This window comes from Paroedura picta, chromosome 1, assembly GCF_049243985.1.
Source record: "Paroedura picta isolate Pp20150507F chromosome 1, Ppicta_v3.0, whole genome shotgun sequence".
Classification (NCBI taxonomy): domain Eukaryota; kingdom Metazoa; phylum Chordata; class Lepidosauria; order Squamata; family Gekkonidae; genus Paroedura; species Paroedura picta.
Window position 1 is genome coordinate 94,420,094 of NC_135369.1, and position 22,184 is coordinate 94,442,277.

General features: G+C 47.0%; 1 protein-coding gene across 2 annotated transcripts in view; it reads right to left on the minus strand.

The window, feature by feature from the left end:
• Nucleotides 1-16,347, minus strand: part of IGF2R (insulin like growth factor 2 receptor) — a 103,073-nt gene extending 86,726 nt beyond the window's left edge. Inside the window, exons 1-2 of one of the 2 annotated variants that reach the window (XM_077348297.1) lie at nucleotides 16,061-16,345; nucleotides 14-144 (exon numbers count right to left, since the gene is read on the minus strand). In XM_077348297.1, the coding sequence (XP_077204412.1) occupies nucleotides 14-144; nucleotides 16,061-16,221 (292 nt within the window). In that variant the 5' untranslated portion in view covers nucleotides 16,222-16,345. Of the gene's footprint in view, nucleotides 1-13; nucleotides 145-16,060 lie in introns of both variants that reach the window. The other variant, XM_077348307.1, reaches the window with a different exon arrangement.
• Between the last annotated feature and the right edge of the window lie 5,837 nt (nucleotides 16,348-22,184).

A 22,184-nucleotide genomic window follows, 5' to 3' on the forward strand; every position in this document is an offset into this window, starting at 1 on the left:
ATCTTTGACTTACCAACTGAAAAAGAGTGGTTTTTTATGTCAGTGGCACAAACAGAACTGGATTTGTTACACTTATCAATGCCACCGCAGGGGTTTATTTCATAGCGCACATTTTTCTGTGGATCAACAGCTTCCCACGTATACCTAAAAAAAATAACAGGGACTAGAATGGATTTGTTTCACCAAACTGCATTTGCTAGTAACAGCTTCTACCCAGGCAACTCTAGTCTTAAAACCAATTGCTTTTTATTCATATCTGACATGTACAGCTAACGTGAGCAGATTTTGGACTGACACAAGAAAACTTAAGAACATCACCGGCTACCTTCTTGATATGCTTCAGATCACTTTTAAGGCAGTGAAATGAAGATAAGAATTCATCCTCACTAAATCAGTCAAGTCAGCTACAGCTTGGAAAAGTCACAATGCATGTACAATAATAGCCAAGACAGGTTATTTGGGGAGCAGAACTGGGTTTTCAACTCTAGGTAGGGAAATTCCTGGAGATCTGAGGTGAGGATCTCAACAGGGTATCATGCCATAGAATTCACTCTCCAATGCCTGAATTCTCTCTAAGGGAACCACTCTAGCTTGGAGATCAGTTGTAATTCTGGGGAAACTCCAGGCTGTACCTGGAGGCTGATAATTCTAGAGCACAAAGGACTTCAACCGAGAGCGGGGGGGGGGGCTGAATTCTACCAATTCCACCTTGCAGGAGCTTGATTCATACCATATTTTACTCCACAAAGAGAATCCCTAAACCTTCACAGAAACTGCAGAAGAAGAAGGGGAGGGAAGAGTCTTATTGCATGAACAGAACTTTGCTTGCATTTGTCTCTAGCTCCAAAAATTGCTTTAGTCTTTAAAGCATTAATGGTGTCACAAAGACACCATTGAAAAGTGGGGGAAATGGACAGTCTCCATTTGTATATTAATGCTTCCAGAATAAAGTCTTACTATTAGGTTAGTACTCAAAATTCAGGGAAATAAAATATTGATACACCACACACCCAACCAGAGAAATAATCAATTTAAGAAGGCAATGTAATAAGATCTGATAAATTTTATTCCTTTAACAAATAAAACCAATACTGAACTGATATTGAAAGGTCATGTTTTAACCTTTTGAATATTAGCCAACAATGAGTTCAACATATCCAAACTTCATTTACAGTATTTGTAGCTTGCTTCATAAAAAACGACCTTGTTATAATTTAAAACCAGTAGCTAGCGATAAAACCAAAATATTTAAATCAATACACACACCACCTGTAAGATTAAAGGCAGCAAGCCAGTTTACCCAAAGGCCTTGCTATGAAATTTTGTCTCACGCAGTCTGTAGAATGGACTTTCTTGACAGCCTGGAAGGGTTTCCCAAATTAGTGGGAGTTAAATAATTTAAAATATAATTTTTAATGTGTTAAACATTAATTGGATGACAACCATATATGGCCATGTTGACCCATCCTCCCACCCCAAATGGGCAATGAAGGGCTAGGAGGGAGTGGGAAGGGGAGGGGCCATGGGTGGGCGAATACACAGCTATGCTCCCCAGCCATATTCTGCAGAATCGCACCACTTCCACAGTTCCCTGAAGCCTGAAGAGTATTTCAGTGGTTTCTCAATGGTAAAAAGGCTGAGAAAGGCTGCTATAGAAGGACAGAAGCTTCAGAAAGTTTTGTCTAGTGAGCTGTCCTAGCAAGTAAGAAATACAATTATGAATACAACCAGATGAAACTGCACCCCCATATGCAGCACTTGAAAAAGGATGTGGGGGACAGTGTCTGGTCCTACTGCAGAACCAATCTGGAATGAGCCCTTGTGTCTTTTTAAAACCTCCCCAATAGGAATTAAAACAGCAGCAGCTCCAAGTATGTATTTTCCCTTCAATAATATCACTTTACAGTATTCTTAAAATCTCTCTTCTATCTCAGAGGCCCAGTAAATGTGATGCTAGCCACAGAAAGCTCCTCTAAGGCTTGGAAATGTTTAAATGACCAACCTGCATGTTCAGTTGTTGATGTCTTATCAATGGGATCAGCACATGAATTCTGAAAGTTATCAAAACCACACATAGCAGACCAAATACTTCAGTACTCCATGAATACAAGGAAGCCTCCTCAGCTTTCATTTCAAAATCACATGGCTCCAAGTAAACAATAGCACACTTGCTATGAATCAATCACAAAGTCCATCAAAAGAACTACTTGACGTTCTAAGCAAGAGTATGTCTAGAGGCCAAGTTCTGAATGAGGTAGCAAGCCTGTTCTTGGGCTATTCCACTTCTGAAAGAAAGTGTAGACACACAGGTTTAAATACATATCAAAATGGCAATCTTTCCATAAAGCCAACTGTACATCAAAGAGAAAGGCTCTACCCAAACTTCGCTTTCTCATATGCGTTTCTATGCAATTCTTTTCCCTGTGTGTGCCTCAGGTGATATAGCCCAGAAACAGGCCTGTCACCTTAGTACTAAGAACGCTTTAGTATTGCATTTAGAAATTTAAAAAAATTCTTTAACCAGCTAACAGTGGGCAATTTGAAAATTGAAGACTGAGTCTAGTAAGAAAAGAACCTTTGAGCAAGCAAGGAGCATCTTTCCCCGACCAAGGAATAACTCAGCCTCTACCCTTTATAAGCTGCCTCTGAACACAGACATACATGGGGTTTTCACACAAATACTTTGCTGATAACTCAACCCCTCAAATTATTATCTGCTTTTTCCCTGTTTTCAAGATGCTTCACAAAACAAAGTTGTTGTTTTTAAATTCAGCATTATAGGGCATCAATTTTCTTAATTTAATGATCAATTTCAAGCCTTGTCAATATATTAAAGATGTGTAAAAAGGATTGTCTTCCATAAAGCCTTTCCTTACCAAACTTCTATGCATACCACGTACACACCTATCTGACTTCTTCAATCAGCATTCTGCAATATGAGTGGGCGGAGAAGGAAGCAGCCAAAGATAAATATGTCTAATTTGCTAGATACGGGGGAGACACATTTAAACAGGAAAAATACTCCTTCTCAGTAAACGTTCTAGCGAATGTGGAATATATAGATAATTTGGGAATGTTTCTATCTGGTTTCTCTTCTTTGTTTCTAGTTTTCATTTTTACCTCAGTAACTTGTGCACTTTGTGATCGTTCTTGAGGTGCAAGGGTGTTCCATGACCCAAACAGGATAAAGGTGTAACATTTCAGAGACATGCTTGGGAAATACACTCCTTTACAAATGCCTTTGACAACTAAAAAGATTTTGCATAGTGTAATGAAGGGGAATAGCTCTTCTAAACTGAACATTTAGAGGTTAGATTTCCCTAAGAAAGTTGAAATGAATGGAATGAAAATAGACTAGAGCAGTGGTCCCCAACCTTTTTATCACCGGGGACCACTCAATGCCGGGGACCACTCAACGCCTTTTACTGAGGCCCGGTGGGGGGGGGGTAGTTTACTCCTCTACTCTCAACCACTGCCCTAGTGCTCTCTGATCGCTATGATGTTTAAACATCCCTTCAAAATAAGATACAGACACGCCACAACAATGAAGTGTGTTGTAAAGGGCTGGGGGGGATGAAGTAAAGGGCCGGGGGGGGGAGATAAGGCATCCTTCGGGGCCCACCTCCAATTAGTCGAAGGACCACATGTGGTCCGCGGCCCACAGGTTGGGGATCGCTAGACTAGAGGACACCCATACAGGATTGCACTGCAAAGGCAGTTAAACCCCTTGTTCAAGTCAATGGCTTTCTGCAATGAACTCTCAACAGGACAGCATCTAACTATCACATGATCTGAGCCTATACTGGAAATGTTTTCACTCTGCCCTTGTTCATTCTGACATTTCACCTGTTATTGGTTGACAGCTGTCTTTATCAAGATTTTAAATGTTTTCAACTAATCTGAATAAAGCAATTGGAAATAGAAGCATAGTGTAAAAATTTTAAAGTGCACCCTTCAGTTCAAATGTATTGCTTGAATTTTGCATTTAAGAGACCACATCTTAAGTGTTACAAAGATCCCACTGAACCACTTAACTTTGCTTGGTCTCCCAAGACCTGAGACAAAATGGAGAAAGCACCCAAGGTTTTGCATAAAGGGTTTTACATACAAAGCTGCCTTATGTTAAATGGCCCATCTAATTTCTGACTTGTAGTTGCTCTTCAGGTAGAAACAGATCTTTCCCAACACCTGTCTCCTGGAATCCTTTCACTAGAGATGCAACAGACTGAACTGGGAACTCTCTGCAGACAAAAGCAGAGTTCTGTCATTGAGGCACAGTCCTTCCCTTTACCAAGGGAGAATGCAATTAGAATGGCAGGAGGAAAGAGCAAGGGAGAAAAAGCTATGTATCACAGGATAACATCATGTATGCAATTGGTTTACTGGGACAAAGCAAATGGCTATCAACATTTAGTGGTGGTAAAATTAAGAAAGTAACAATCGTGAAGCTCATGATATTGGTACAGATGGTGGAGCTGAATTTACTATGATAATGCTATATTTCCCAATGTTCAGGAACTTGTAATTCTTGAAAATTCTTACTTGTACAACATTCCTTGTATGAAACCTACTTTTATTACTCATAAGAAAATGCCAGTGCATTGGAAGTAAGTTACTTTCATAAGAGCACAGCATTGACCCACCAAAGTATTATCTGGTCAATTTTAAACAGAGTACAGCCACAATTTGTTATGCATCTACCAGTCCCTGGGCTTAGGCCAGAAGCATTCAAAGTCACACATGACGTCTACATTGCAACTCTAAGTAAATGCCTGCAACATCCAGTTTTACACTGTAAAAAGGTTAGAACTGCTCTATGCTAGAACTGGAAGACTCAAAACAATAAAATATGAGTGTCTAAAATATAAAGCATTGCCAAGCATGACAGTACTATACAGATTCACTAATACAAAAGGTTGTTTTCTTTCATTTTCTCCAATGAATGAAGCCAATGCACTATTGATGGAATTCCTGCATATACAGGACAACTCACTCAACAAATCAATATTTGAGATTAAGCATTAATTCAAATGTAGAATGATTTTTGTATAGCATGTAGTGTCTTTTGCTTTCCATGCACATTCCTCAATGAAATATATATTTGTTACAAAGATCCTATAATACAGCCTGACTAGTCAAGCTGTCTTATTTGCATTCATTCAAGAATCTGCTCCTTTTTCCCTAAACTTTAACCTTAGAGCTTCTAATCAACTTACAGAAGCAAGTACTCCTGTAGGATAGTGACTAAACACATTAGGCTTGCACCCTTGCCATGAACTCACTTAGAGTGAGTTAGAGTGAGGCGGGTTTAGAACAATTATTGTTCTCTTAGCCCCTCAGTCCCCAAATAACAGTACTTCTATGGTTGCGGACAGACTATTTTTTGTAAAGCAAGGCAAAGTGCCACTTCCCTGAGAGAAAACTAAATTAGAACTTCCATTCAAGTTTGTGAGGATTTTGGTGGTTTGCAGCAAACCTCATATGTGTCGTGGTTCGGTCCTTGGTGGCTGGGGAACCGGACCGAACCCCGCCATCAGAGGCGCCCGCGATCACGGAGGTAGGGCATGGTGATCATAGGCAAGCCGGCAGCTGGGCGCCCCACCCGATCGTTGAGGTGGCAATGGCCGCTAAAGAACCTCAATGTCCCCCTCCACCTTTTGACAAGGGCCCGGAGATGGCCCTTTGTTCCAGGAAAATGGGCCATCAGGAACCCCGGAAAACCTCGCATATGTGCATGAGTCATGATTGTATCAGCATGTTCCCTCCGCAAGTACTGGGTGGGGCAATACAGCCTAAGGAGGTGGGTTTTGTATAAAAGGGAGCTTCCACCTGGAGTTCGGTGGAAGCTCTTACTCCATACCAGCGGACTCCACGTTGCTGAAATAAAGCTTGTTCCTGTTGTATCGTTCACCAGGCCTGGCGTGACGTTTTCTTCAAAGGGGCACCCTGGTTTTTCAGTTAGCAAGCGGGTCCCCGACATCGTAAGAGCTTCCCACCGAACTCCAGGGTCGGCATCGCATCCGAGCGCTTATCGGGACGGATCCAGAGATGGCGTTTTCAAGCAACGGGGCGGTCTCGACCCCCACGAACCCCGGGAACATGAATTTAATGTCCCCGGGAGATTTCCTCCGAAAATCGGGGGGCCAGGAGCAGCTGTCCGGGACCCCGAGACCCTCGGCAGTGGCGGCCAAGGGAAGGCGCCGGGCCATGGGGTTCCCAAGCACGGCGGGGAGCGCGCCGAGGTCTGGGGGGTTGGCCCCAACCTGGGACACCCAGCTGAGGCAGGCGCTTCGCCCGGTAGGACCTGAGGAATCCCTAGAGGACCTGCGGCGGGCCATGGCGGACTTGGCCAGGCGCTTGCAGGCAGCTGAAGCCCGTGAGCAAGCTCGGGCCGGGCCCGGAGGGACTGGTAATACAACGGCGGAGGGGATCGCGTCGAGTGAGGACGTCTCCAGCGACGAGGACGAGCCCGGCACTGGTGAGCGGGCCCCGGACCCCGACCCGGAGCAGTTTTCAGTCCCGAGTAGGCGAGACGGCCAGCGGAGAGGCGAGACAGCAGAGGATCTCGGGGGAGCGGGTGAGCCGACGGGGCGGCGAGAGCCGGACCAACGCAGGAGCGACGTGCAAGGCAGGGAGCGGCACGGCGTCGTTGGGCAAGTTGGTAGCCGGTGGAGCGGAGCAGGACGAGACGGCGGACGCCGAGAATCCCGGATCCGGAGGGGGTCGGACTACTCTCCAAAACGTTCCCCCCCAGAGCTTAAGGCGCGTTTCGACGGGACGCCGGACGACCTCCCGCAGTTCCTCCTCCACGCGCTGACGCATGCCCGGAGGTATGGAGACCGGTATGAGGACTCCGAGGACTTGGTCTGGGGGGTGGCCTCGTGTCTCCAGGGCAAGGCGGGTCAGTGGTACCTAGGGTTGGCCGAGCGCGGCGACCCGGCAACTCGGGACCTGCAGGACTTCGTGGTCGCGCTCCGCCGACGATTCCAGGACCCCCAGGCTGAGGACAAGGCAAAGAGTCGGATCAAGGGACTTCGACAGGGTACTAGGGGGGTTATGGACTATATAGACATTTTCCGGAGGGAAGCAGGCAAGGTGTTCTCCTGGAACGAGGAGACCCAAATCGAGTACTTCCGGGAGGGCCTTAACCCGAAGCTTAGGGAATGGGCCGTGATCAAGGGGACGGAAGAAGATCTGTCTACACTGGAGGGGTGGTGTTTTGTGGTCGCCAAGCTGGAAGCCAGCCTGGGTTGGGCCGCCGCACCCCCCCGGGAGGCCAAAGGCGGGTCAGCCGAGGCGCCGAGACCGGGCCCCGACAACTCTCGCCCCAAACGACCCCCGAACCCCGAGCGGGAAAGGAGACGCCGGGAAGGTCTGTGCCTGAAATGCGGGGGGTCAGGACATTTCGCAGCAGCGTGCCAACGGCAAGGGGGGGAGGACCGCGGGCTCTCCCAGGGGGGAGGTGCGACACGCCCCCAGCAGGCACGCCGGGCGGAGGACCTCCGCAACGAACCGGGAAGCGCCCAGGCGACGGGAAACGGCCAGGACCTGCTGTAGACGGCGCCGGGCAGCAGGTCCCGCGGTGCGAGGGAAAACCCCTACAGCATGAGGCGCGACCTCCGAACGTGGTAATTTTAGAGCTCCGGAACCCGGAGAACGGACTAAGTTGGGTGGGGGAGGCTCTTTTGGACTCTGGATGCGACCACAGCATGGTCCACCCCCAGATAGCCCGGGCTTTGGGGCTACCGAAGCGCATTCGGAAGGTTCCCCTGGTTTTCGTCCAGATGGACGGCAGCCCGATTCAGGGGGGACCTTTCGGGGAGGAGGTGGGTCCTATCGCCATCCACATAGGGGACCACCAAGAGCTGCGGTGGCTGATCCAGGTCCCCGTAGCGGGATATCGGGCGGTGTTGGGCCTGGATTGGCTGAAGGAACACAACCCCGTGGTGGACTGGCGGGCGGGGACCCTGAAGTTCGACTTGACGGTGGGTGCACGGCATCGGGTCCCCCACGATAATTCCAGCCACAAGAGGACGGCGGCGCGTCCCAGGGGAGCGGCGGCGGCGCAGCAGGAGATACCAGAGCCCGAGGTCCCGCCAGAGTACCGAGACCTCGCAGCCGTTTTCAGCGAGCGGGAAGCGGACGAGCTACCCCCACACCGCCGCACGGACTGCGCTATCAACATCCCAGAGGGGGCGGTACTACCCAAAGGGCGCATCTACAAGATGAGTGAGGGTGAGCTCAAGGACCTCCGGGAGTTTTTGGGTAAAAATCTGGCCCGAGGTTTCATCCGGCCCGCTTCCAGTCCCATGGGAGCTCCAGTCTTGTTCGTCCGGAAAAAGGATGGGTCCCGACGGCTGTGCCAGGACTACCGGGGCCTCAACGCCATCGCAGCGGGGAACGCTTACCCCCTCCCGCTGATCCCGGATTTGCTGGCCCGGCTGGGCAAAGGGACTCTGTTCACTAAGCTGGACCTAAGGGAGGCGTACTACCGGGTACGCATCCGGGAGGGGGATGAGTGGAAAACAGCGTTTAACTGTCAATTGGGACAATTCGAATTTAAAGTGATGCCGTTCGGTTTAAGCGGGGCACCTGGGGTTTTCATGAGTCTAATTAATGAGGTGTTGCAGGACCTTCTGTTTCAGGGGGTGGTTGTTTATTTGGATGACGTCCTGATCTACAGCCAAGATCCCCAAGAGCACGTGACCCTGGTGAGGGAGGTGTTAAAGCGCCTGCTGGCAAACCACCTATACGTGAAGCTGGCTAAGTGCGAATTCCACCGTCCCTCCCTGGACTATTTGGGCTACCGCATCTCAGCCCAGGGCATAGCTATGGACCCCGAGAAGGTGCAGGCGGTGCTGGCCTGGGAAAGGCCCCGCACCCGGAAACAGCTACAAAGCTTCCTGGGGTTTGCTAACTTTTTTAGAGGCTTCATCCCCAGATACTCCTCCGTAGTGGCTCCCCTCACGGACTTGCTAGGTACCAAGGGGAGAGGTCCTCGCGCCACGCGGCCCAGCGCAGCGCTCGGCTGGAATGAGAAATCGGAGGCAGCGTTCCTGGCCCTCAAGCAAGCTTTCGCGTCTGAGCCCACGCTACTGCACGTCGACCCAACCCAGCCGATGGTGGTACAAGTCGACGCCAGCGACGCAGCAGCCGGGGCGGTTCTCCTGCAGCGAGACAAGGCGGGACAGCTGAGGCCGGCGGCCTACCTCTCACGAAAATTCGCCGAAACGGAGCGGAACTGGTCTACCTGGGAGAAGGAGGCGTTTGCGATTAAGTTCGCCCTCACCGAATGGCGGCATTGGCTGGAGGAAACAGAGGAGCCGTTCGAGGTCTGGACAGATCACAAGAATCTGGAGGCGCTCCGGCAACCGCGATCCCTGAACGCCAAACAGATGAGGTGGGCGGAGTTCTTTTCGCGGTACAATTTCAAGCTTGGTCACATCCCCGGCAAAGAGAATTTCCTCGCGGACGCCCTCTCCCGTCTGCCGCATTATGGGGAGGGGTACGCGCCCTGCACCAGGTCCGTGTTTGGTGAGGAGCAGCTGGGACGGGGGGTCGTCACTAGGCGTCGGGCCAGGGAGGAATGGGAGCCCGACCCGGCGACCGCCCCGCTCCGAGACCGCCTAGTGGCAGCCTACGGGACAGACGAGGAGCTGGCTGAGCTCCGGGACTCTTTGATTTTGGACTCCGGTCTCTGGCGGAGGGGGGAGGCTGTCTACGTCCCGGAAGGGCTACGACGGGAAGCCCTCAGCCTCTGCCACGATGCTAAGACCGCCGGGCACTTCGGTTTCGTAAAATCCTGGAAGTTGGCCCGGCGGCGGTTTTGGTGGCCCAGTCTGCGGCGGGACACAAAAGCTTACGTCAGTGGTTGTCCTGTCTGCCTGACCTGCAAGCCGGGGGTTGGCAAGCCGAAAGGTCTGCTGCACCCGCTCGAGGTCCCGACCCGGCCGTGGTCAGTGATCTCCATGGACTTTATAACAGACTTGCCTCCCAGCAAGGGGAAAACGGCGATCTGGGTGGTGGTAGATCTATTTTCCAAACAGGCCCATTTCATTCCTTGCGCCAGTGTCCCCAGTGCCTCACAGTTGGCTCGGATGTTCCTGGATCACGTGTTCCGACTGCACGGGCTGCCGGACAAGGTGATTTCCGATCGGGGCTCACAATTCGTGTCCCGGTTTTGGCAAGCTTTCCTGCGCCTGTTAGACATCGAGCAAGGGCTGAGCTCCGCTTACCACCCCCAGACGGACGGGCAGACCGAGCGGGTTAATCAAGTACTGGAGCAGTACTTGCGGTGTTTCGGTTCCTATCATCAAGACACCTGGGTGCCCCTGCTCCCCCTGGCCGAGTTCGCGTACAACAACGCAGACCACAGCAGCACGGAGATGTCGCCTTTTGCCGTCGTCTACGGGACAGACCTGAGACACTTCCCGGAGCTTGGAGAGGTCCCCGCCCGGGAATCGGCCGACCTTCGCGAGTGGGGGAAGCGTGCCGGGAGCTGCTGGAAGTCGCTGCAGGAGCAGCTCCACAAAGTCAAGGCAGCGCAGAAAGAGGACGCCGACCGGAAGAGACGACCAGCTGAAGAGATCCGACCGGGGGATCGAGTTTACCTTTCCACCCGGAACCTACGGTTGAATTTGCCCAGCAAGAAGCTAGGCCCTCGGTTTTTGGGGCCTTTCGAGGTCTTGGCCCCGATCAACGAAGTTTCGGTCAAGCTCAAGCTCCCCAAGAACCTCCGGCACATCCATCCCGTCTTTCACGTGAGCCTTCTAAAAAAAACTCCGGACGGTGACGTTTGGCACCCCGTGTTTTCCCCGCCAGCGCCCGAGGTCCTGCCGGGGGGGGAGCACCACGAGGTGGCGGATATCCTGGACTCTAGACTCCACAGGGGGAAGTTGCAGTACCTCGTGGAATGGAAGGACTTCGCTTTGGGGGACCGGGAATGGGTCTGGGCAGCGGACGTCCTTGCGCCCCGACTCACTGAACGTTTCCACAAGCGGTATCCTGGCCGTCCCGGGGGGTTGGAGAATGGACCTTTGGGGGGGCAGAATGTCGTGGTTCGGTCCTTGGTGGCTGGGGAACCGGACCGAACCCCGCCATCAGAGGCGCCCGCGATCACGGAGGTAGGGCATGGTGATCATAGGCAAGCCGGCAGCTGGGCGCCCCACCCGATCGTTGAGGTGGCAATGGCCGCTAAAGAACCTCAATGTCCCCCTCCACCTTTTGACAAGGGCCCGGAGATGGCCCTTTGTTCCAGGAAAATGGGCCATCAGGAACCCCGGAAAACCTCGCATATGTGCATGAGTCATGATTGTATCAGCATGTTCCCTCCGCAAGTACTGGGTGGGGCAATACAGCCTAAGGAGGTGGGTTTTGTATAAAAGGGAGCTTCCACCTGGAGTTCGGTGGAAGCTCTTACTCCATACCAGCGGACTCCACGTTGCTGAAATAAAGCTTGTTCCTGTTGTATCGTTCACCAGGCCTGGCGTGACGTTTTCTTCAAAGGGGCACCCTGGTTTTTCAGTTAGCAAGCGGGTCCCCGACATCATGCAACATTTTGAAGAGAAACACAGCTCATCAAGGAAAAATTGTTTTGATAGTGCTCTTTGTAGAAGAGTTTTGATTTTCCTTACAAGTGGGAGGTAGAGTTGAAGAATATTTGGGATGCCTAAAAATAGAAACTGAAAACTTGTTTTAGATTTTCTAGAGACAGTATTAAGATACCATTAGTGGACCAGTCACCTTCCTTCTTCTGATGGCACATAGTGAAAAGACTTGGAGAACCACATGTTAATGACATTCCATGTTTTAAAAACTGCCTAGGCAATGGGAAACTGAGGAAGGTCTAAGAAACTGGGAGCCAAAATTATGTTTGTCTTCTCATAAACCAGAAACTGTAGCAGTGGATTAGCATATGAGGTAACTTGGCCTTTGTTGGACAGCTAATATTGAAAGTCTACCTAAAGGAGCTAAAACATCATTTATTGATGCTGATGAAATACCTTAGAAATATAAAAATATTTGATAAGGCATAATCTCGCATGTTCTTAATTTCTGTTAACCCATTTCATTTCTCTCAGGAACACCCACAGCAGTAAGCCATTCAAGTCAACTTCAATGACTGAAGTCCTGGGAAAGAATGGAATTACAAGTTGCTGACCAGCAACTTCTATAAAGAAAACTGCATGCTGTTAGTCAGGAAAACAGAAAATTCACAAGGAATCATAAGAAGGAGGAACACAGTTTACCAAAATCTGAAGATTGTTCAACACTTTTTTTAGCATGTTCTGACCTGGAGTATTTACACTGATGATTGCAATACTTCTTCCATCACATGAGGGAAGACATAAGAATTACTGTTCTAGAATCCCATCTGCACAGACTGTTATCTCCCTCTCACTTTACAAATCCACAAAGCACACATTTAGTCTCACAAAATTCTGAGGGACAGTTGCTGGAAAAAATTAGCTGTGACTCTGAAATGGCAACTTTTTACCCACAGTGGCCAGTACAACAATCCCTGCTGTTAATCTCTGGAACAATCTTTGGAAATGGCAAACTTGCTAAATGAAAATAACACACTGGAAAATTAACTCATCCAAATATTTCAGAAGGAAGAAGATGGGAGGTTTTTCTCCCTCCTCTACTGTACAAAAGCAGTAATCTGCTTAGCAATGGTCAAAGAACTTACGACTCTGAGCAATTCAAAAAAGTACTTCCATCTTTCCCACATACCCCTGTCTGCGCTAACAGCTCTTCAACTGGGAGGGAGAAATACTCATCTACCAACACACATCCCTTAAACTTCTTTCTCCACTTTCCTCCAGTGTACTTTCAGCTATGAAATGTGCAGGATCCCTTAAATAGGCCAAAGAGTAACAGAGATGAGAAGGAACACACTCCTCTTTTTAGTTACCCTCCTTCTCAAAAAGTGCTGTTCAAGATACTAAGGGGACTTGCCACTCATGGATCCCAATAAAAGGGTTAGAAATGTCCCTGATTCTGCATCTCCTGCTCCAGTTTCCATCCAACCACCAGGCAGTAATGAAGCCAGGTGTTTGCTTTAGCTAGGCAGAGTACAGGTATATGCAAGAACACTGCTCTGCATTCATTCTGCCCAGAGGTCAAGGGCATTACACAGAGACACTACTGTGTTCTTCTTTTTCAAAGGGAGCAAGTTCACTTGGGAGAAGGGGGTTATTGGGATCTTCCTCCTGTATACCCAGGGATTCCTCCAGGCATAGAATGCTCCCAACATTTAAAGATGTTAACTGAGCAGAAAACTCATTTTCTGGTGAAGGGATTTAAGAAAGATTCTCTACTGGGAATGTGTAAGAGAAATGGTTAGCTTGGATATACACTGAAAAAAAAGCTAAGAATGAGGCTGAGTTAGCAAAATCGGGGATAGCAATCTTGGTGGCATCTTGACATTTTCAGAAGGTAACCACAACAGTCTATGGTAGAAACACTTACGAGTCAAGTCCAATAACACCTTTGAGACGAACAAAATTTCAGGGTATTTGCTAGTTATAAGGAATCTTTTGCAATATTGGCTAACTGCAGAAATATTCAAATGCTCTGCTTGTATACATATAAAAAAGGAAATATTACACAAGTTACCACAACTTTCTTTTGCAGTCTCACCCAAAGAAGACCCAACTCAGAAGCATTGGTCAGGGTTAGGTAGGACAGGTCATACTTACTTGACTTTCAAGGTCAGCATACAGATTACTGAGATAATAATTGTAAAATAACTTAAATAGCGTAAAACAGTGCATATATTATTGTACTTTTCAATAAAGACTCATAGCATATCAGTTTAAGACATTAACATTTTCTAGGCTTTCTCAGCACAAAATTCCCCCCCCCCCCCGTTCCTACAAAGGTAAAGGCAGGGGTAGTCAAACTGCGGCCCTCCAGATGTCCATGGACTACAATTCCCAGGAGCCCCCTGCCAGCGTTTGCTGGCAGGGGGCTCCTGGGAATTGTAGTCCATGAACATCTGGAGGGCCGCAGTTTGACTACCCCTGGGTAAAAGTATCCCCTGTGCAAGCACTGGGTCATGTCTGACCCCTGGGGTGATGCCCTCTAGCATTTTCATGGCAATACAGGGTGGTTTGCCAGTGCCTTCCCCAGTCATTACCGTTTACCCCCCCCCCCCCCCAGCAAGCTGGGTACTCATTTTACCAACCTCGGAAGGATGGAAGGCTGAGTCAACCTTGAGCTGGCTGCTGGGATTGAACTCCCACCCTCATGGGCAGAGCTTCAGACTGCATGTATGCTGCCTTACCACTCTGCGTCACAAGAGGCTCTTATCCTACAAAGGATAAGAATTTGAGCTACCTAAAGAATTTGAGCTATCACCAACCTAAAACAAAAAGCACTATCTTACAAAAACTTCTTTGCCCTAGAATAACTGACTTCCCCGCCACCATTTAACCTGCCAACTGTTTTAAGTTAGCACAGGAAAAACTGGTTTCAACTGCTAGTTTTGCAACTGCACATGCTGCTTTTAGCCTATGCAATTATTTTGATTTCACAGGATCCAAGCACACTAAGCACGTTCACTTACAACCTCACCCAGCAAAGGCCCAGACAAGCAATTAAACACATGCTGCAATAATATTCATATTGGTGAAATATTATTCAAATATACCCTGGCAAATTAATTATAGCATATACAACAAGTTGAAGCAAGACCAAGCCTGATCACAGTGCTAACAGAAAACAAGGAAAAGAAGTCAATACTCTTTATGGCAAGTATGAGCAATCCCATAGCACACGCACTGACTCCAGCACAGCAGGGACAGATCTCCACCCAGACAACCAACGCTGAGCAGCACTGCTGGGGTAAGCAATATGGCATAAGGCAACAGGCAAGGCTTATGACCATCACCCTTGTCCAAGTCCTTAAGTTTGTTTGCTTATTAATAATAATAATAATAATAATAATAATAATAATAATAATAATAATAATAATAATAATAATAATAATAATAATAATAATAATAATTGTACTTTTGGTCCATGACTCCTGGTGGCTAACAGATGATGGCAGCACTGCAAGCATATTTGGCTGAACCCTCACAAGGAGTGACTAGGATGACTGAGGGTGCCCTAAAAAGAAAGGCTGAGAGAGTTGAGTATGTGTCGCTTGGAGAAGAGGAAGGCAATGGGTGAAACCACAGCTGTGTTTAACTACATAAAGGTAGGCATGTTGAAGAGGGAGGCAATGCTTACTGCAGCGTTAGAGACCAGCACTAGGTGCAATGGGTCCAAATTGTAGGAAAGGAGGTTCCACAAATATTACAACACATTTTCTGATGGTGATGGCTGTTTGTATATGGAATATGCTGCCTCAGAGGGTGGTGGAGTCTCTTTTGCTGGAAGTTTTTAGGAGGGAGATTGGATGAGCACCTGTCAGGAGTGTGTCACTTTAAAGTTCTCCATGACCCTTTGTGGTCTCTTCCAGCTCTGCATGATTCTGATCTCTCAGTTTCCAATCTTGTTTGCCAGCACATCAACTTCTTCACAGCTAGGTATTGCCCTTTTCCAGAACTTACCCAACTCAGCTTTCTGGCCAAGTAGCACTTTTGCTTCAAGGTTCCTGGCCCTTGAAGCCAAACTTCAGGCCCAAAGAGCTCGAATTTGTATAAGAGTTTTGCAAGCCACATGCAAAACGCTTCCAGAACAAGTTATCAGACACAATACATTCTACCGTTTAACAAAAAAGGAGGAATGGAGACTAACTTGTTCCCTACGGAAAGGTTCTGAGCTGCAAATTAAGTAGAAGGCGAGTTCCATTAAACCTACAGACATGCAGCTGAACCAGCAGCAAAAACTGCTGAAAAAGAGCTTCGAGAAGTGCGAAAAGCGCCCTAAGACTCTTAAATACAGCGTTTCCTCACAACCATCAAGACCCAAGCACCAGCCCGAAACCAGGAGGAGAGTGGCCCTGCAGAGTTTCTACCAGAAGAGCTCCCCTTGGGCCACTGCCAGAGGCCAGCGCCAGCCCTCCAGGCCGGGCAGCTGCCGGAGGAAAGGTGGGGCTGCCACTCACCTGCAGAGTGCCTGGTAACTGAAGCTGCTCTGGGCCGCTACGACGGGGCTGGTGCCTCCCTGCAGATCCGGGAGCAAGACCAAAAGCCGCAACCAGAGCAAAGCTCCAGGCCAGAGAAGAAGGGCAGAAGCCCCAAAAGGAAGGGCAACGAGGCGTCTCATGGCCGAGGAAAAGCGGCGGCGGCGCTCTCCGATCAAACGCTACGGCTATTCCGCCGACATGACCGAGCAACAAGGAAGGAGGGAGAGAAGAACTCGCAATGGGTCATGTGACGCCTTCCCCCAGCAGCCTAACGGCGCTCATGTGACCCAAACCACGCCTGGCACGTGACGGCGCTCACGTAAGGCAGGGAGTGGTCGGCGCCCGCGGGGAGGGGCGGAGTCTTGCCTTGCGGGGCGCGGGTGCCGGCGCGAGGGGAGCGAGCGAGCTTCTCTCTGGTAGTCCCGCTCAGGGCTTGGCTAGGAGGCAGAGCAGCCACATGGGTGAACTGGCGGCCTTGGAAAGCCCAGCGCTTGAGCTAACAGTTCAAGTGGGTCGTCGTTTTGGCCTGAAGTAGTACAACACCGTTAGATCCAATGGCACCAAGGAGAGAGCAACTACGCTTTATTCAAGGTGTAAGCTGTCGTGCAGAGCATGCTTATTCAGACATTCGGTCTGGGACTGGTTATATGTCGGATCCAGCTATCTTTGAACAAATCCTCAAGAATTCATGATGTTTACATTGCAACTAAATAAAGCTGCCGTCGCATTAAAGATCATGTCTTAGTCCAGAGTTTTGTGAAACCCTGAAGTTTCTTGATGACCCTGCAATGGTTTCGTGGGAGGGTAGGGGGTTAATTCATATTTAATATATGTTTAAATTTATATATGTATTTCAGATTTCATAGCATGGTTATGCATAAATAGTCACGGTCTGTATGAAACTTGGTTCACTCAAACCAGGGAGCCTAAATGTGTCCAGCAATCCATATGACTGCAAGTTAAATTAAGTGGGAGAATACTATTTTATGCTTACAGAAAAAACAATGATAAGTGGCCCAAATTATCCTGGGTTTTTGTTGTTGGTTTTCAAACAGTTGTATGAAGGACTTAGAGCAGTCATTCTCAACCAGGGTTACTCAAGTTGGGGGGGAATTTAATTTCTAAATATATCAGGAGGATAAAAGTGGATTTCAGCTCATCTGTCTGGTCTGTGGTGGTCTTTTTGAATTCACACACACAATGGGAAAGAAATGGGAGGGAAGAACTGAACCTGCTGCACTCCTCCCATTGTCTTCTCCCCACTTCAGAATTTCTTCTCAGATCCCCGCCAACAGAAAATGGCCGGAGGAAGCCTGTTGCTAGCAAAAGGATCCAGATATTCAACTAGGAGAGAACTGTGTCCAATGCCACAGAGTTTACACTCCAAAGCAGCCATTTTCTCCAGGGAAACTGCTCTCTGTAGTTTGGATATGAGTGGTAATTCCAGGGATCCCCACCTATCTGGAGGCTGGCATCGCTAGTGAGAGCTACTTCACCAGGATCCAGTGCAAGGACTGTATACAGCCTGCCTAAGAATTCCTTCCTTACTAAGTTTCCCTTGCCGTGGCAGCAATTTCTTACCCTGGGAAAATATATTATCTGGTCATGCAAGGATTATCAATCTCCTGGTGGTGCCTGGAGATCTCCCAAAGTTACAAGTGATCTCCAAATCACGTAGATCATTTTCTCTGAAGATTGCTGCTTTGCATGGTGGACTTTATAACAGCTGAGATGAATGCTTCCTTGTTTTGTTCAGGCAATGTACTACACACACAAAATTGAAACTAACTTATTTAACATGCATTTTATTTTATGAGTGATGCTATGCATGGTATAAACATGCTGCTTCGGGGGCATGGCAAGGAGGTGTGGCCAGCTGGCATCATTTCTAGTGTTACTCAAAGCCTGAAGAATATTTCAGGGATTACTTCACAATCAAAAGGTTGAAAAAGGCTGCCTTAGAGAGTACAACTGTATAACTAACTGAGGGGTAAGGAAGCTTTGAGACTAACAATATGGATGGCATAGAAAGTTTAAAGCTAAATGCTTGTCTTCTGGAAATTGGTGCTTCTGTTGCTAATTCTACATGTGTGACTGAATCTAGAGTCCCTGAAAGTCAACATGATTTTGTATATCAAGCAATTTTCCATTTGAAATCACAGCTGAAGAAATGTATGATATTTTTGGAAAATATTGGACCCATACAATAGATAAAGTGTAAGTCTATGTAATGTTCCAAAACTGAAGTTAACGATAGAATTCTTATAACATTGTACTTAAGACAAACAACTTTCTGGTTGACTGGCATGACATTATTTCAGCTTTCTATGTACAATAACACAAGGACAGACTAAAACCAAGTTTGCAATCAGGGAAAGCACATCATGGCAGGAACCAGCATCTATCTTGCATCATGCAATCCTATAATCTAAGTGGGATATTTCACAGTACAAATTTCAGGATGAAGACATTGGTGATGCACAGAGGCTTTGTTTTTTTTTCTTTTTAAATAAGATGAAGAAACAAATTAGTGCAGAGGAAAATAGAAGTTTTAATAATTGTACAACTCCTAAACGTGCAGCTTTGTAAGGAGGAGCTTTCAGGTTCTTACTGGTTCCATTCCCATGCATACAATTAAACAGAATGAGCTCAATTAAGTCTGTAAACGTATGTATAAGAACAGAACCAAAAAAAACCCATCTGTCACATAAAACTGCATGCAAAACATCTAGGGGTTGTACCGTTATTTGAGTTTCTATTTCTCTCTGCACCAAATTGTTCCTTCATCTTTGTTTTGCCTTGAGGAAGCCCCCTTCCACCCTCCTTTTTTAAAAAAAGTCACTACATTTGTACATTTGGAATACATGATGCTATAAAATTGCTATGGATGTTCTTTTAGAAAGAATTTGGAGAATTTCTGCAATAAGGATGGTGTATTTAGAGTGAAACAGTAAAAGAAGGCTTTGATTGTTTAAAGTGGCATGACAGAATAGTGTAACACCATGGTGAATCATTAATAACTGAGTCAATATAATCATGTGATTAAGTGGTAACAGAACAGAAATTCTTCAGTGGGGGGGGGGAAGTCCTCCAAGACTGGGCAGGTTACACCTCCAACTGCTTCAGGAAAGGCTATGCAAATTTGTATGTTAGTCCTGTTAGCCCAGCAGCTCCAACAGGACCTTTGAAGGTGAGCATCAGAGCTCTGTGAAGTGGAGGAACTGGCAGAGGCATCATGACGGCTTCTCCTGCAAAGATGTTGGCACGAGCTACAAAGAAAAAAGACAAAAAAGAAATGTCGGTTTACAGCGCAGCGGTTAGAGATGAGGGTAGTAGAAGTGCCAGCACAGTTGGAGGCACCCAACACAAGCTGCACAAAAACGCCAGCAACCGTGCTGCCTCCTCCATCTGATATCCAGACAGAGCATTCCCTTGTCCCTGTTCTACCAGAGCATGGAGGGGAAGAAATTGCCTGGTCAGATGCAACTGCACTTCCTCTATGTGAGAGGTGTGAAGCTTCTGGGGTGAAGATCACCAGTCCACAGAGAAGATTACCCAGCCACACAACAACAGCGACTGCATGAACAGAATGCTGGCGTTAATGGGCCTTTGTTCTGATCCAGCATGCTCTCCTTATGTTATTATGTCCTCATGTCCTACTACCTACATCTGTTCACCCACAAAGATGGAACATCTTTAATGCATCAACAGTATGAATAATCTCGTAAGTTACTGTTGGTATAAGGGAATTCAGCATGCCTGGACATTACAGGAGGGGGGCTATATTGCATTAAATTGTAAATAGTAAGTATGGGTTATCCAGTTGATGGCCCACACTGGAAACCATGATTTTTTGCTGCATTCTTCTACAGCCCAATTCTGTACTTCCCTGCTTGCTCGCCTGTAAGTGTGTACCTCTAAGGATGGAGCACCTAAACTGATTTTGAAATTAGATGTGATAGTCATGCTAGTCGTGCAGTGTGTTCCCTTTCTGTGGTGTTAAGTGTCCCCTCAGGTCTTTTCTGAACACCAGTACTTGTGGTCTAAAATGTGCAAGGCAAGAAACCCTGGAGACAAAATCCCTCAAGACTGCACTGACCCAAGTCAAGAAAGAAACAAAAGGGGTAAAATTTAAATGGTTCATGTGAAAAAGATGAACAGGAAAGAGTACAGCTTCTGGAAAAAAAATTGTAAATAATGTAAGCAGTAATAATTTCAGGAATAGATTACCAAAAACATAAACACAAATATATCTGGAGCCAGGGTGGTGGCTCAACTGCTGGATGACAAAAGAGGATTGCTGAAGCAAGATGTGGCAATGGCAGAGAAACTGCATGAATTGTGTCTCTTTTCAGCATGGAAAACATGGGAGGAGTATGATTCAGGACATGTTCTTCTCCATGTCGCCGAGGCGAGTGAACAGGTATTCATTGCTTCAGCCTACTCACCATTTTTCAAAAGAAAAAAAACCCGTTCCCGGAAATAAGGGAGGTGGGAGCAAGGACATCTCGTAGCGGGACGACTCCTGACTTCGCCTCCTGACTTTTCCTGTGCTGGCTGCTCATGGCCAGCTGATGGGATTTCCACAGGGGAATCCACTTTTTGGGATTCCCTAACTCTCACTACAAATCGGAGGATGTAGCAAGAGTAGCACTGGGAGGAGATGTTGTTTAAAACTACGAAAGTAAAGCGTCTGCAGAAGTCTCACTATTTTTTCATTGTGTGGAATGGCCCTCATTTTACTTAGTATATCTCTGCCCACCCCAAATAGCTCAGGACAGCACACAACCTTCTTCCTCCCTCTTTCCTCACACAAACCCTGTGAAGTCCATCCAGATTTGTTCCCCTAGGTGTTCTCACTTTTCCACTTTTACCTTTTGATTCCTCCTCATTTCGTTTTGTTTTTTTACATTCACCATCTGTCAGTCCTTCTCTATTGACAGCCTCTATTTCCAGGTCTTTCCTTCCTGGGGGAAATATCCTTATCCATGGTTCCTTTATATAATTGGGAAACTGCCCTCGGGGATCTGCATACAGTGGCCCAGTCACTGCTGTTTCCACTGCAAAAAGTTTTGCAAAGCTGCAAAGGGCAATGTTCTTACTGCCCTTATTTTGTAATTCTTTTCCCCAGGACAACACATGAATGAAACAGTAAAATCAGTCATTTGTTATACAACTTTATTCTAGCACCGTGATTTGTATTCTCAATTTTTTAAAATTATTTTCAGTTGGCTTCCAGAGCTCTGGATACTCTCAGGCTTGCTGTTGGTCTGGTTGCTCTTGTTCTTCCTTTCTTTGATACTTCAAAGCTCTGTCAAGAAACAGGTAGAAAGGCTCCTGGCCTTTCTTCCAGCAGCCAACAAGAAGGTATACAAAAGGACTGACAGAGCTACCTATGCAATATAATATCAAAGCAAGATAATAAAACTTACGACTATAATGGGGGGAAATGGACCTAATAATCCAACCAATAATTTCTGTAGTTGGATAAAATATAAGATGTAGAGCAACTATAACCCAAATGCTGATGTCAAGCCTTGCTGGAAAGTCTTGCTGCGGTTTTCTTTTCATTCTGATCAAGAGAGCCAAAGTGGAAAAGACCATGCTGGGGAAAAGTATTATAAATTTGATGATGTACATGAATGCTGTTTTAACCAGACAAGGTATATAGCCAAGTTTCAAAGATATAATGTATATTGAGGAACATGAAAAATGGTCTAAAATTGCTAATGTAGCAGACACAATCCAAAAAAAGGCACATAGAAGTGTTGTGGGACACTTTTGTCGGTGAGATTCATACCAGGCTGGGGAGAAGATAATCAGGCATCTTTCGGTACTCATAGCCGCTATGAAGTAGGAGTTGGATCCATTTCCAAAGAAAAATAATATTAAGATGAGCTGTTTGGTATGAGTATTAATAAAAAGAGGTGTTAAGAATTCAAGAAAATTAATACATTCAAACAGCAGTACAAGAAAATCACAAGCTGCCAAATTTGCAGCATATACAGTGAACTTTGACTTCTTGATGGTACAGCAGAGAAGCCAGAAGATGATTCCATTCCCAAGAAATCCCAAAATACTGATTAGGAGGCAGATGGTTACT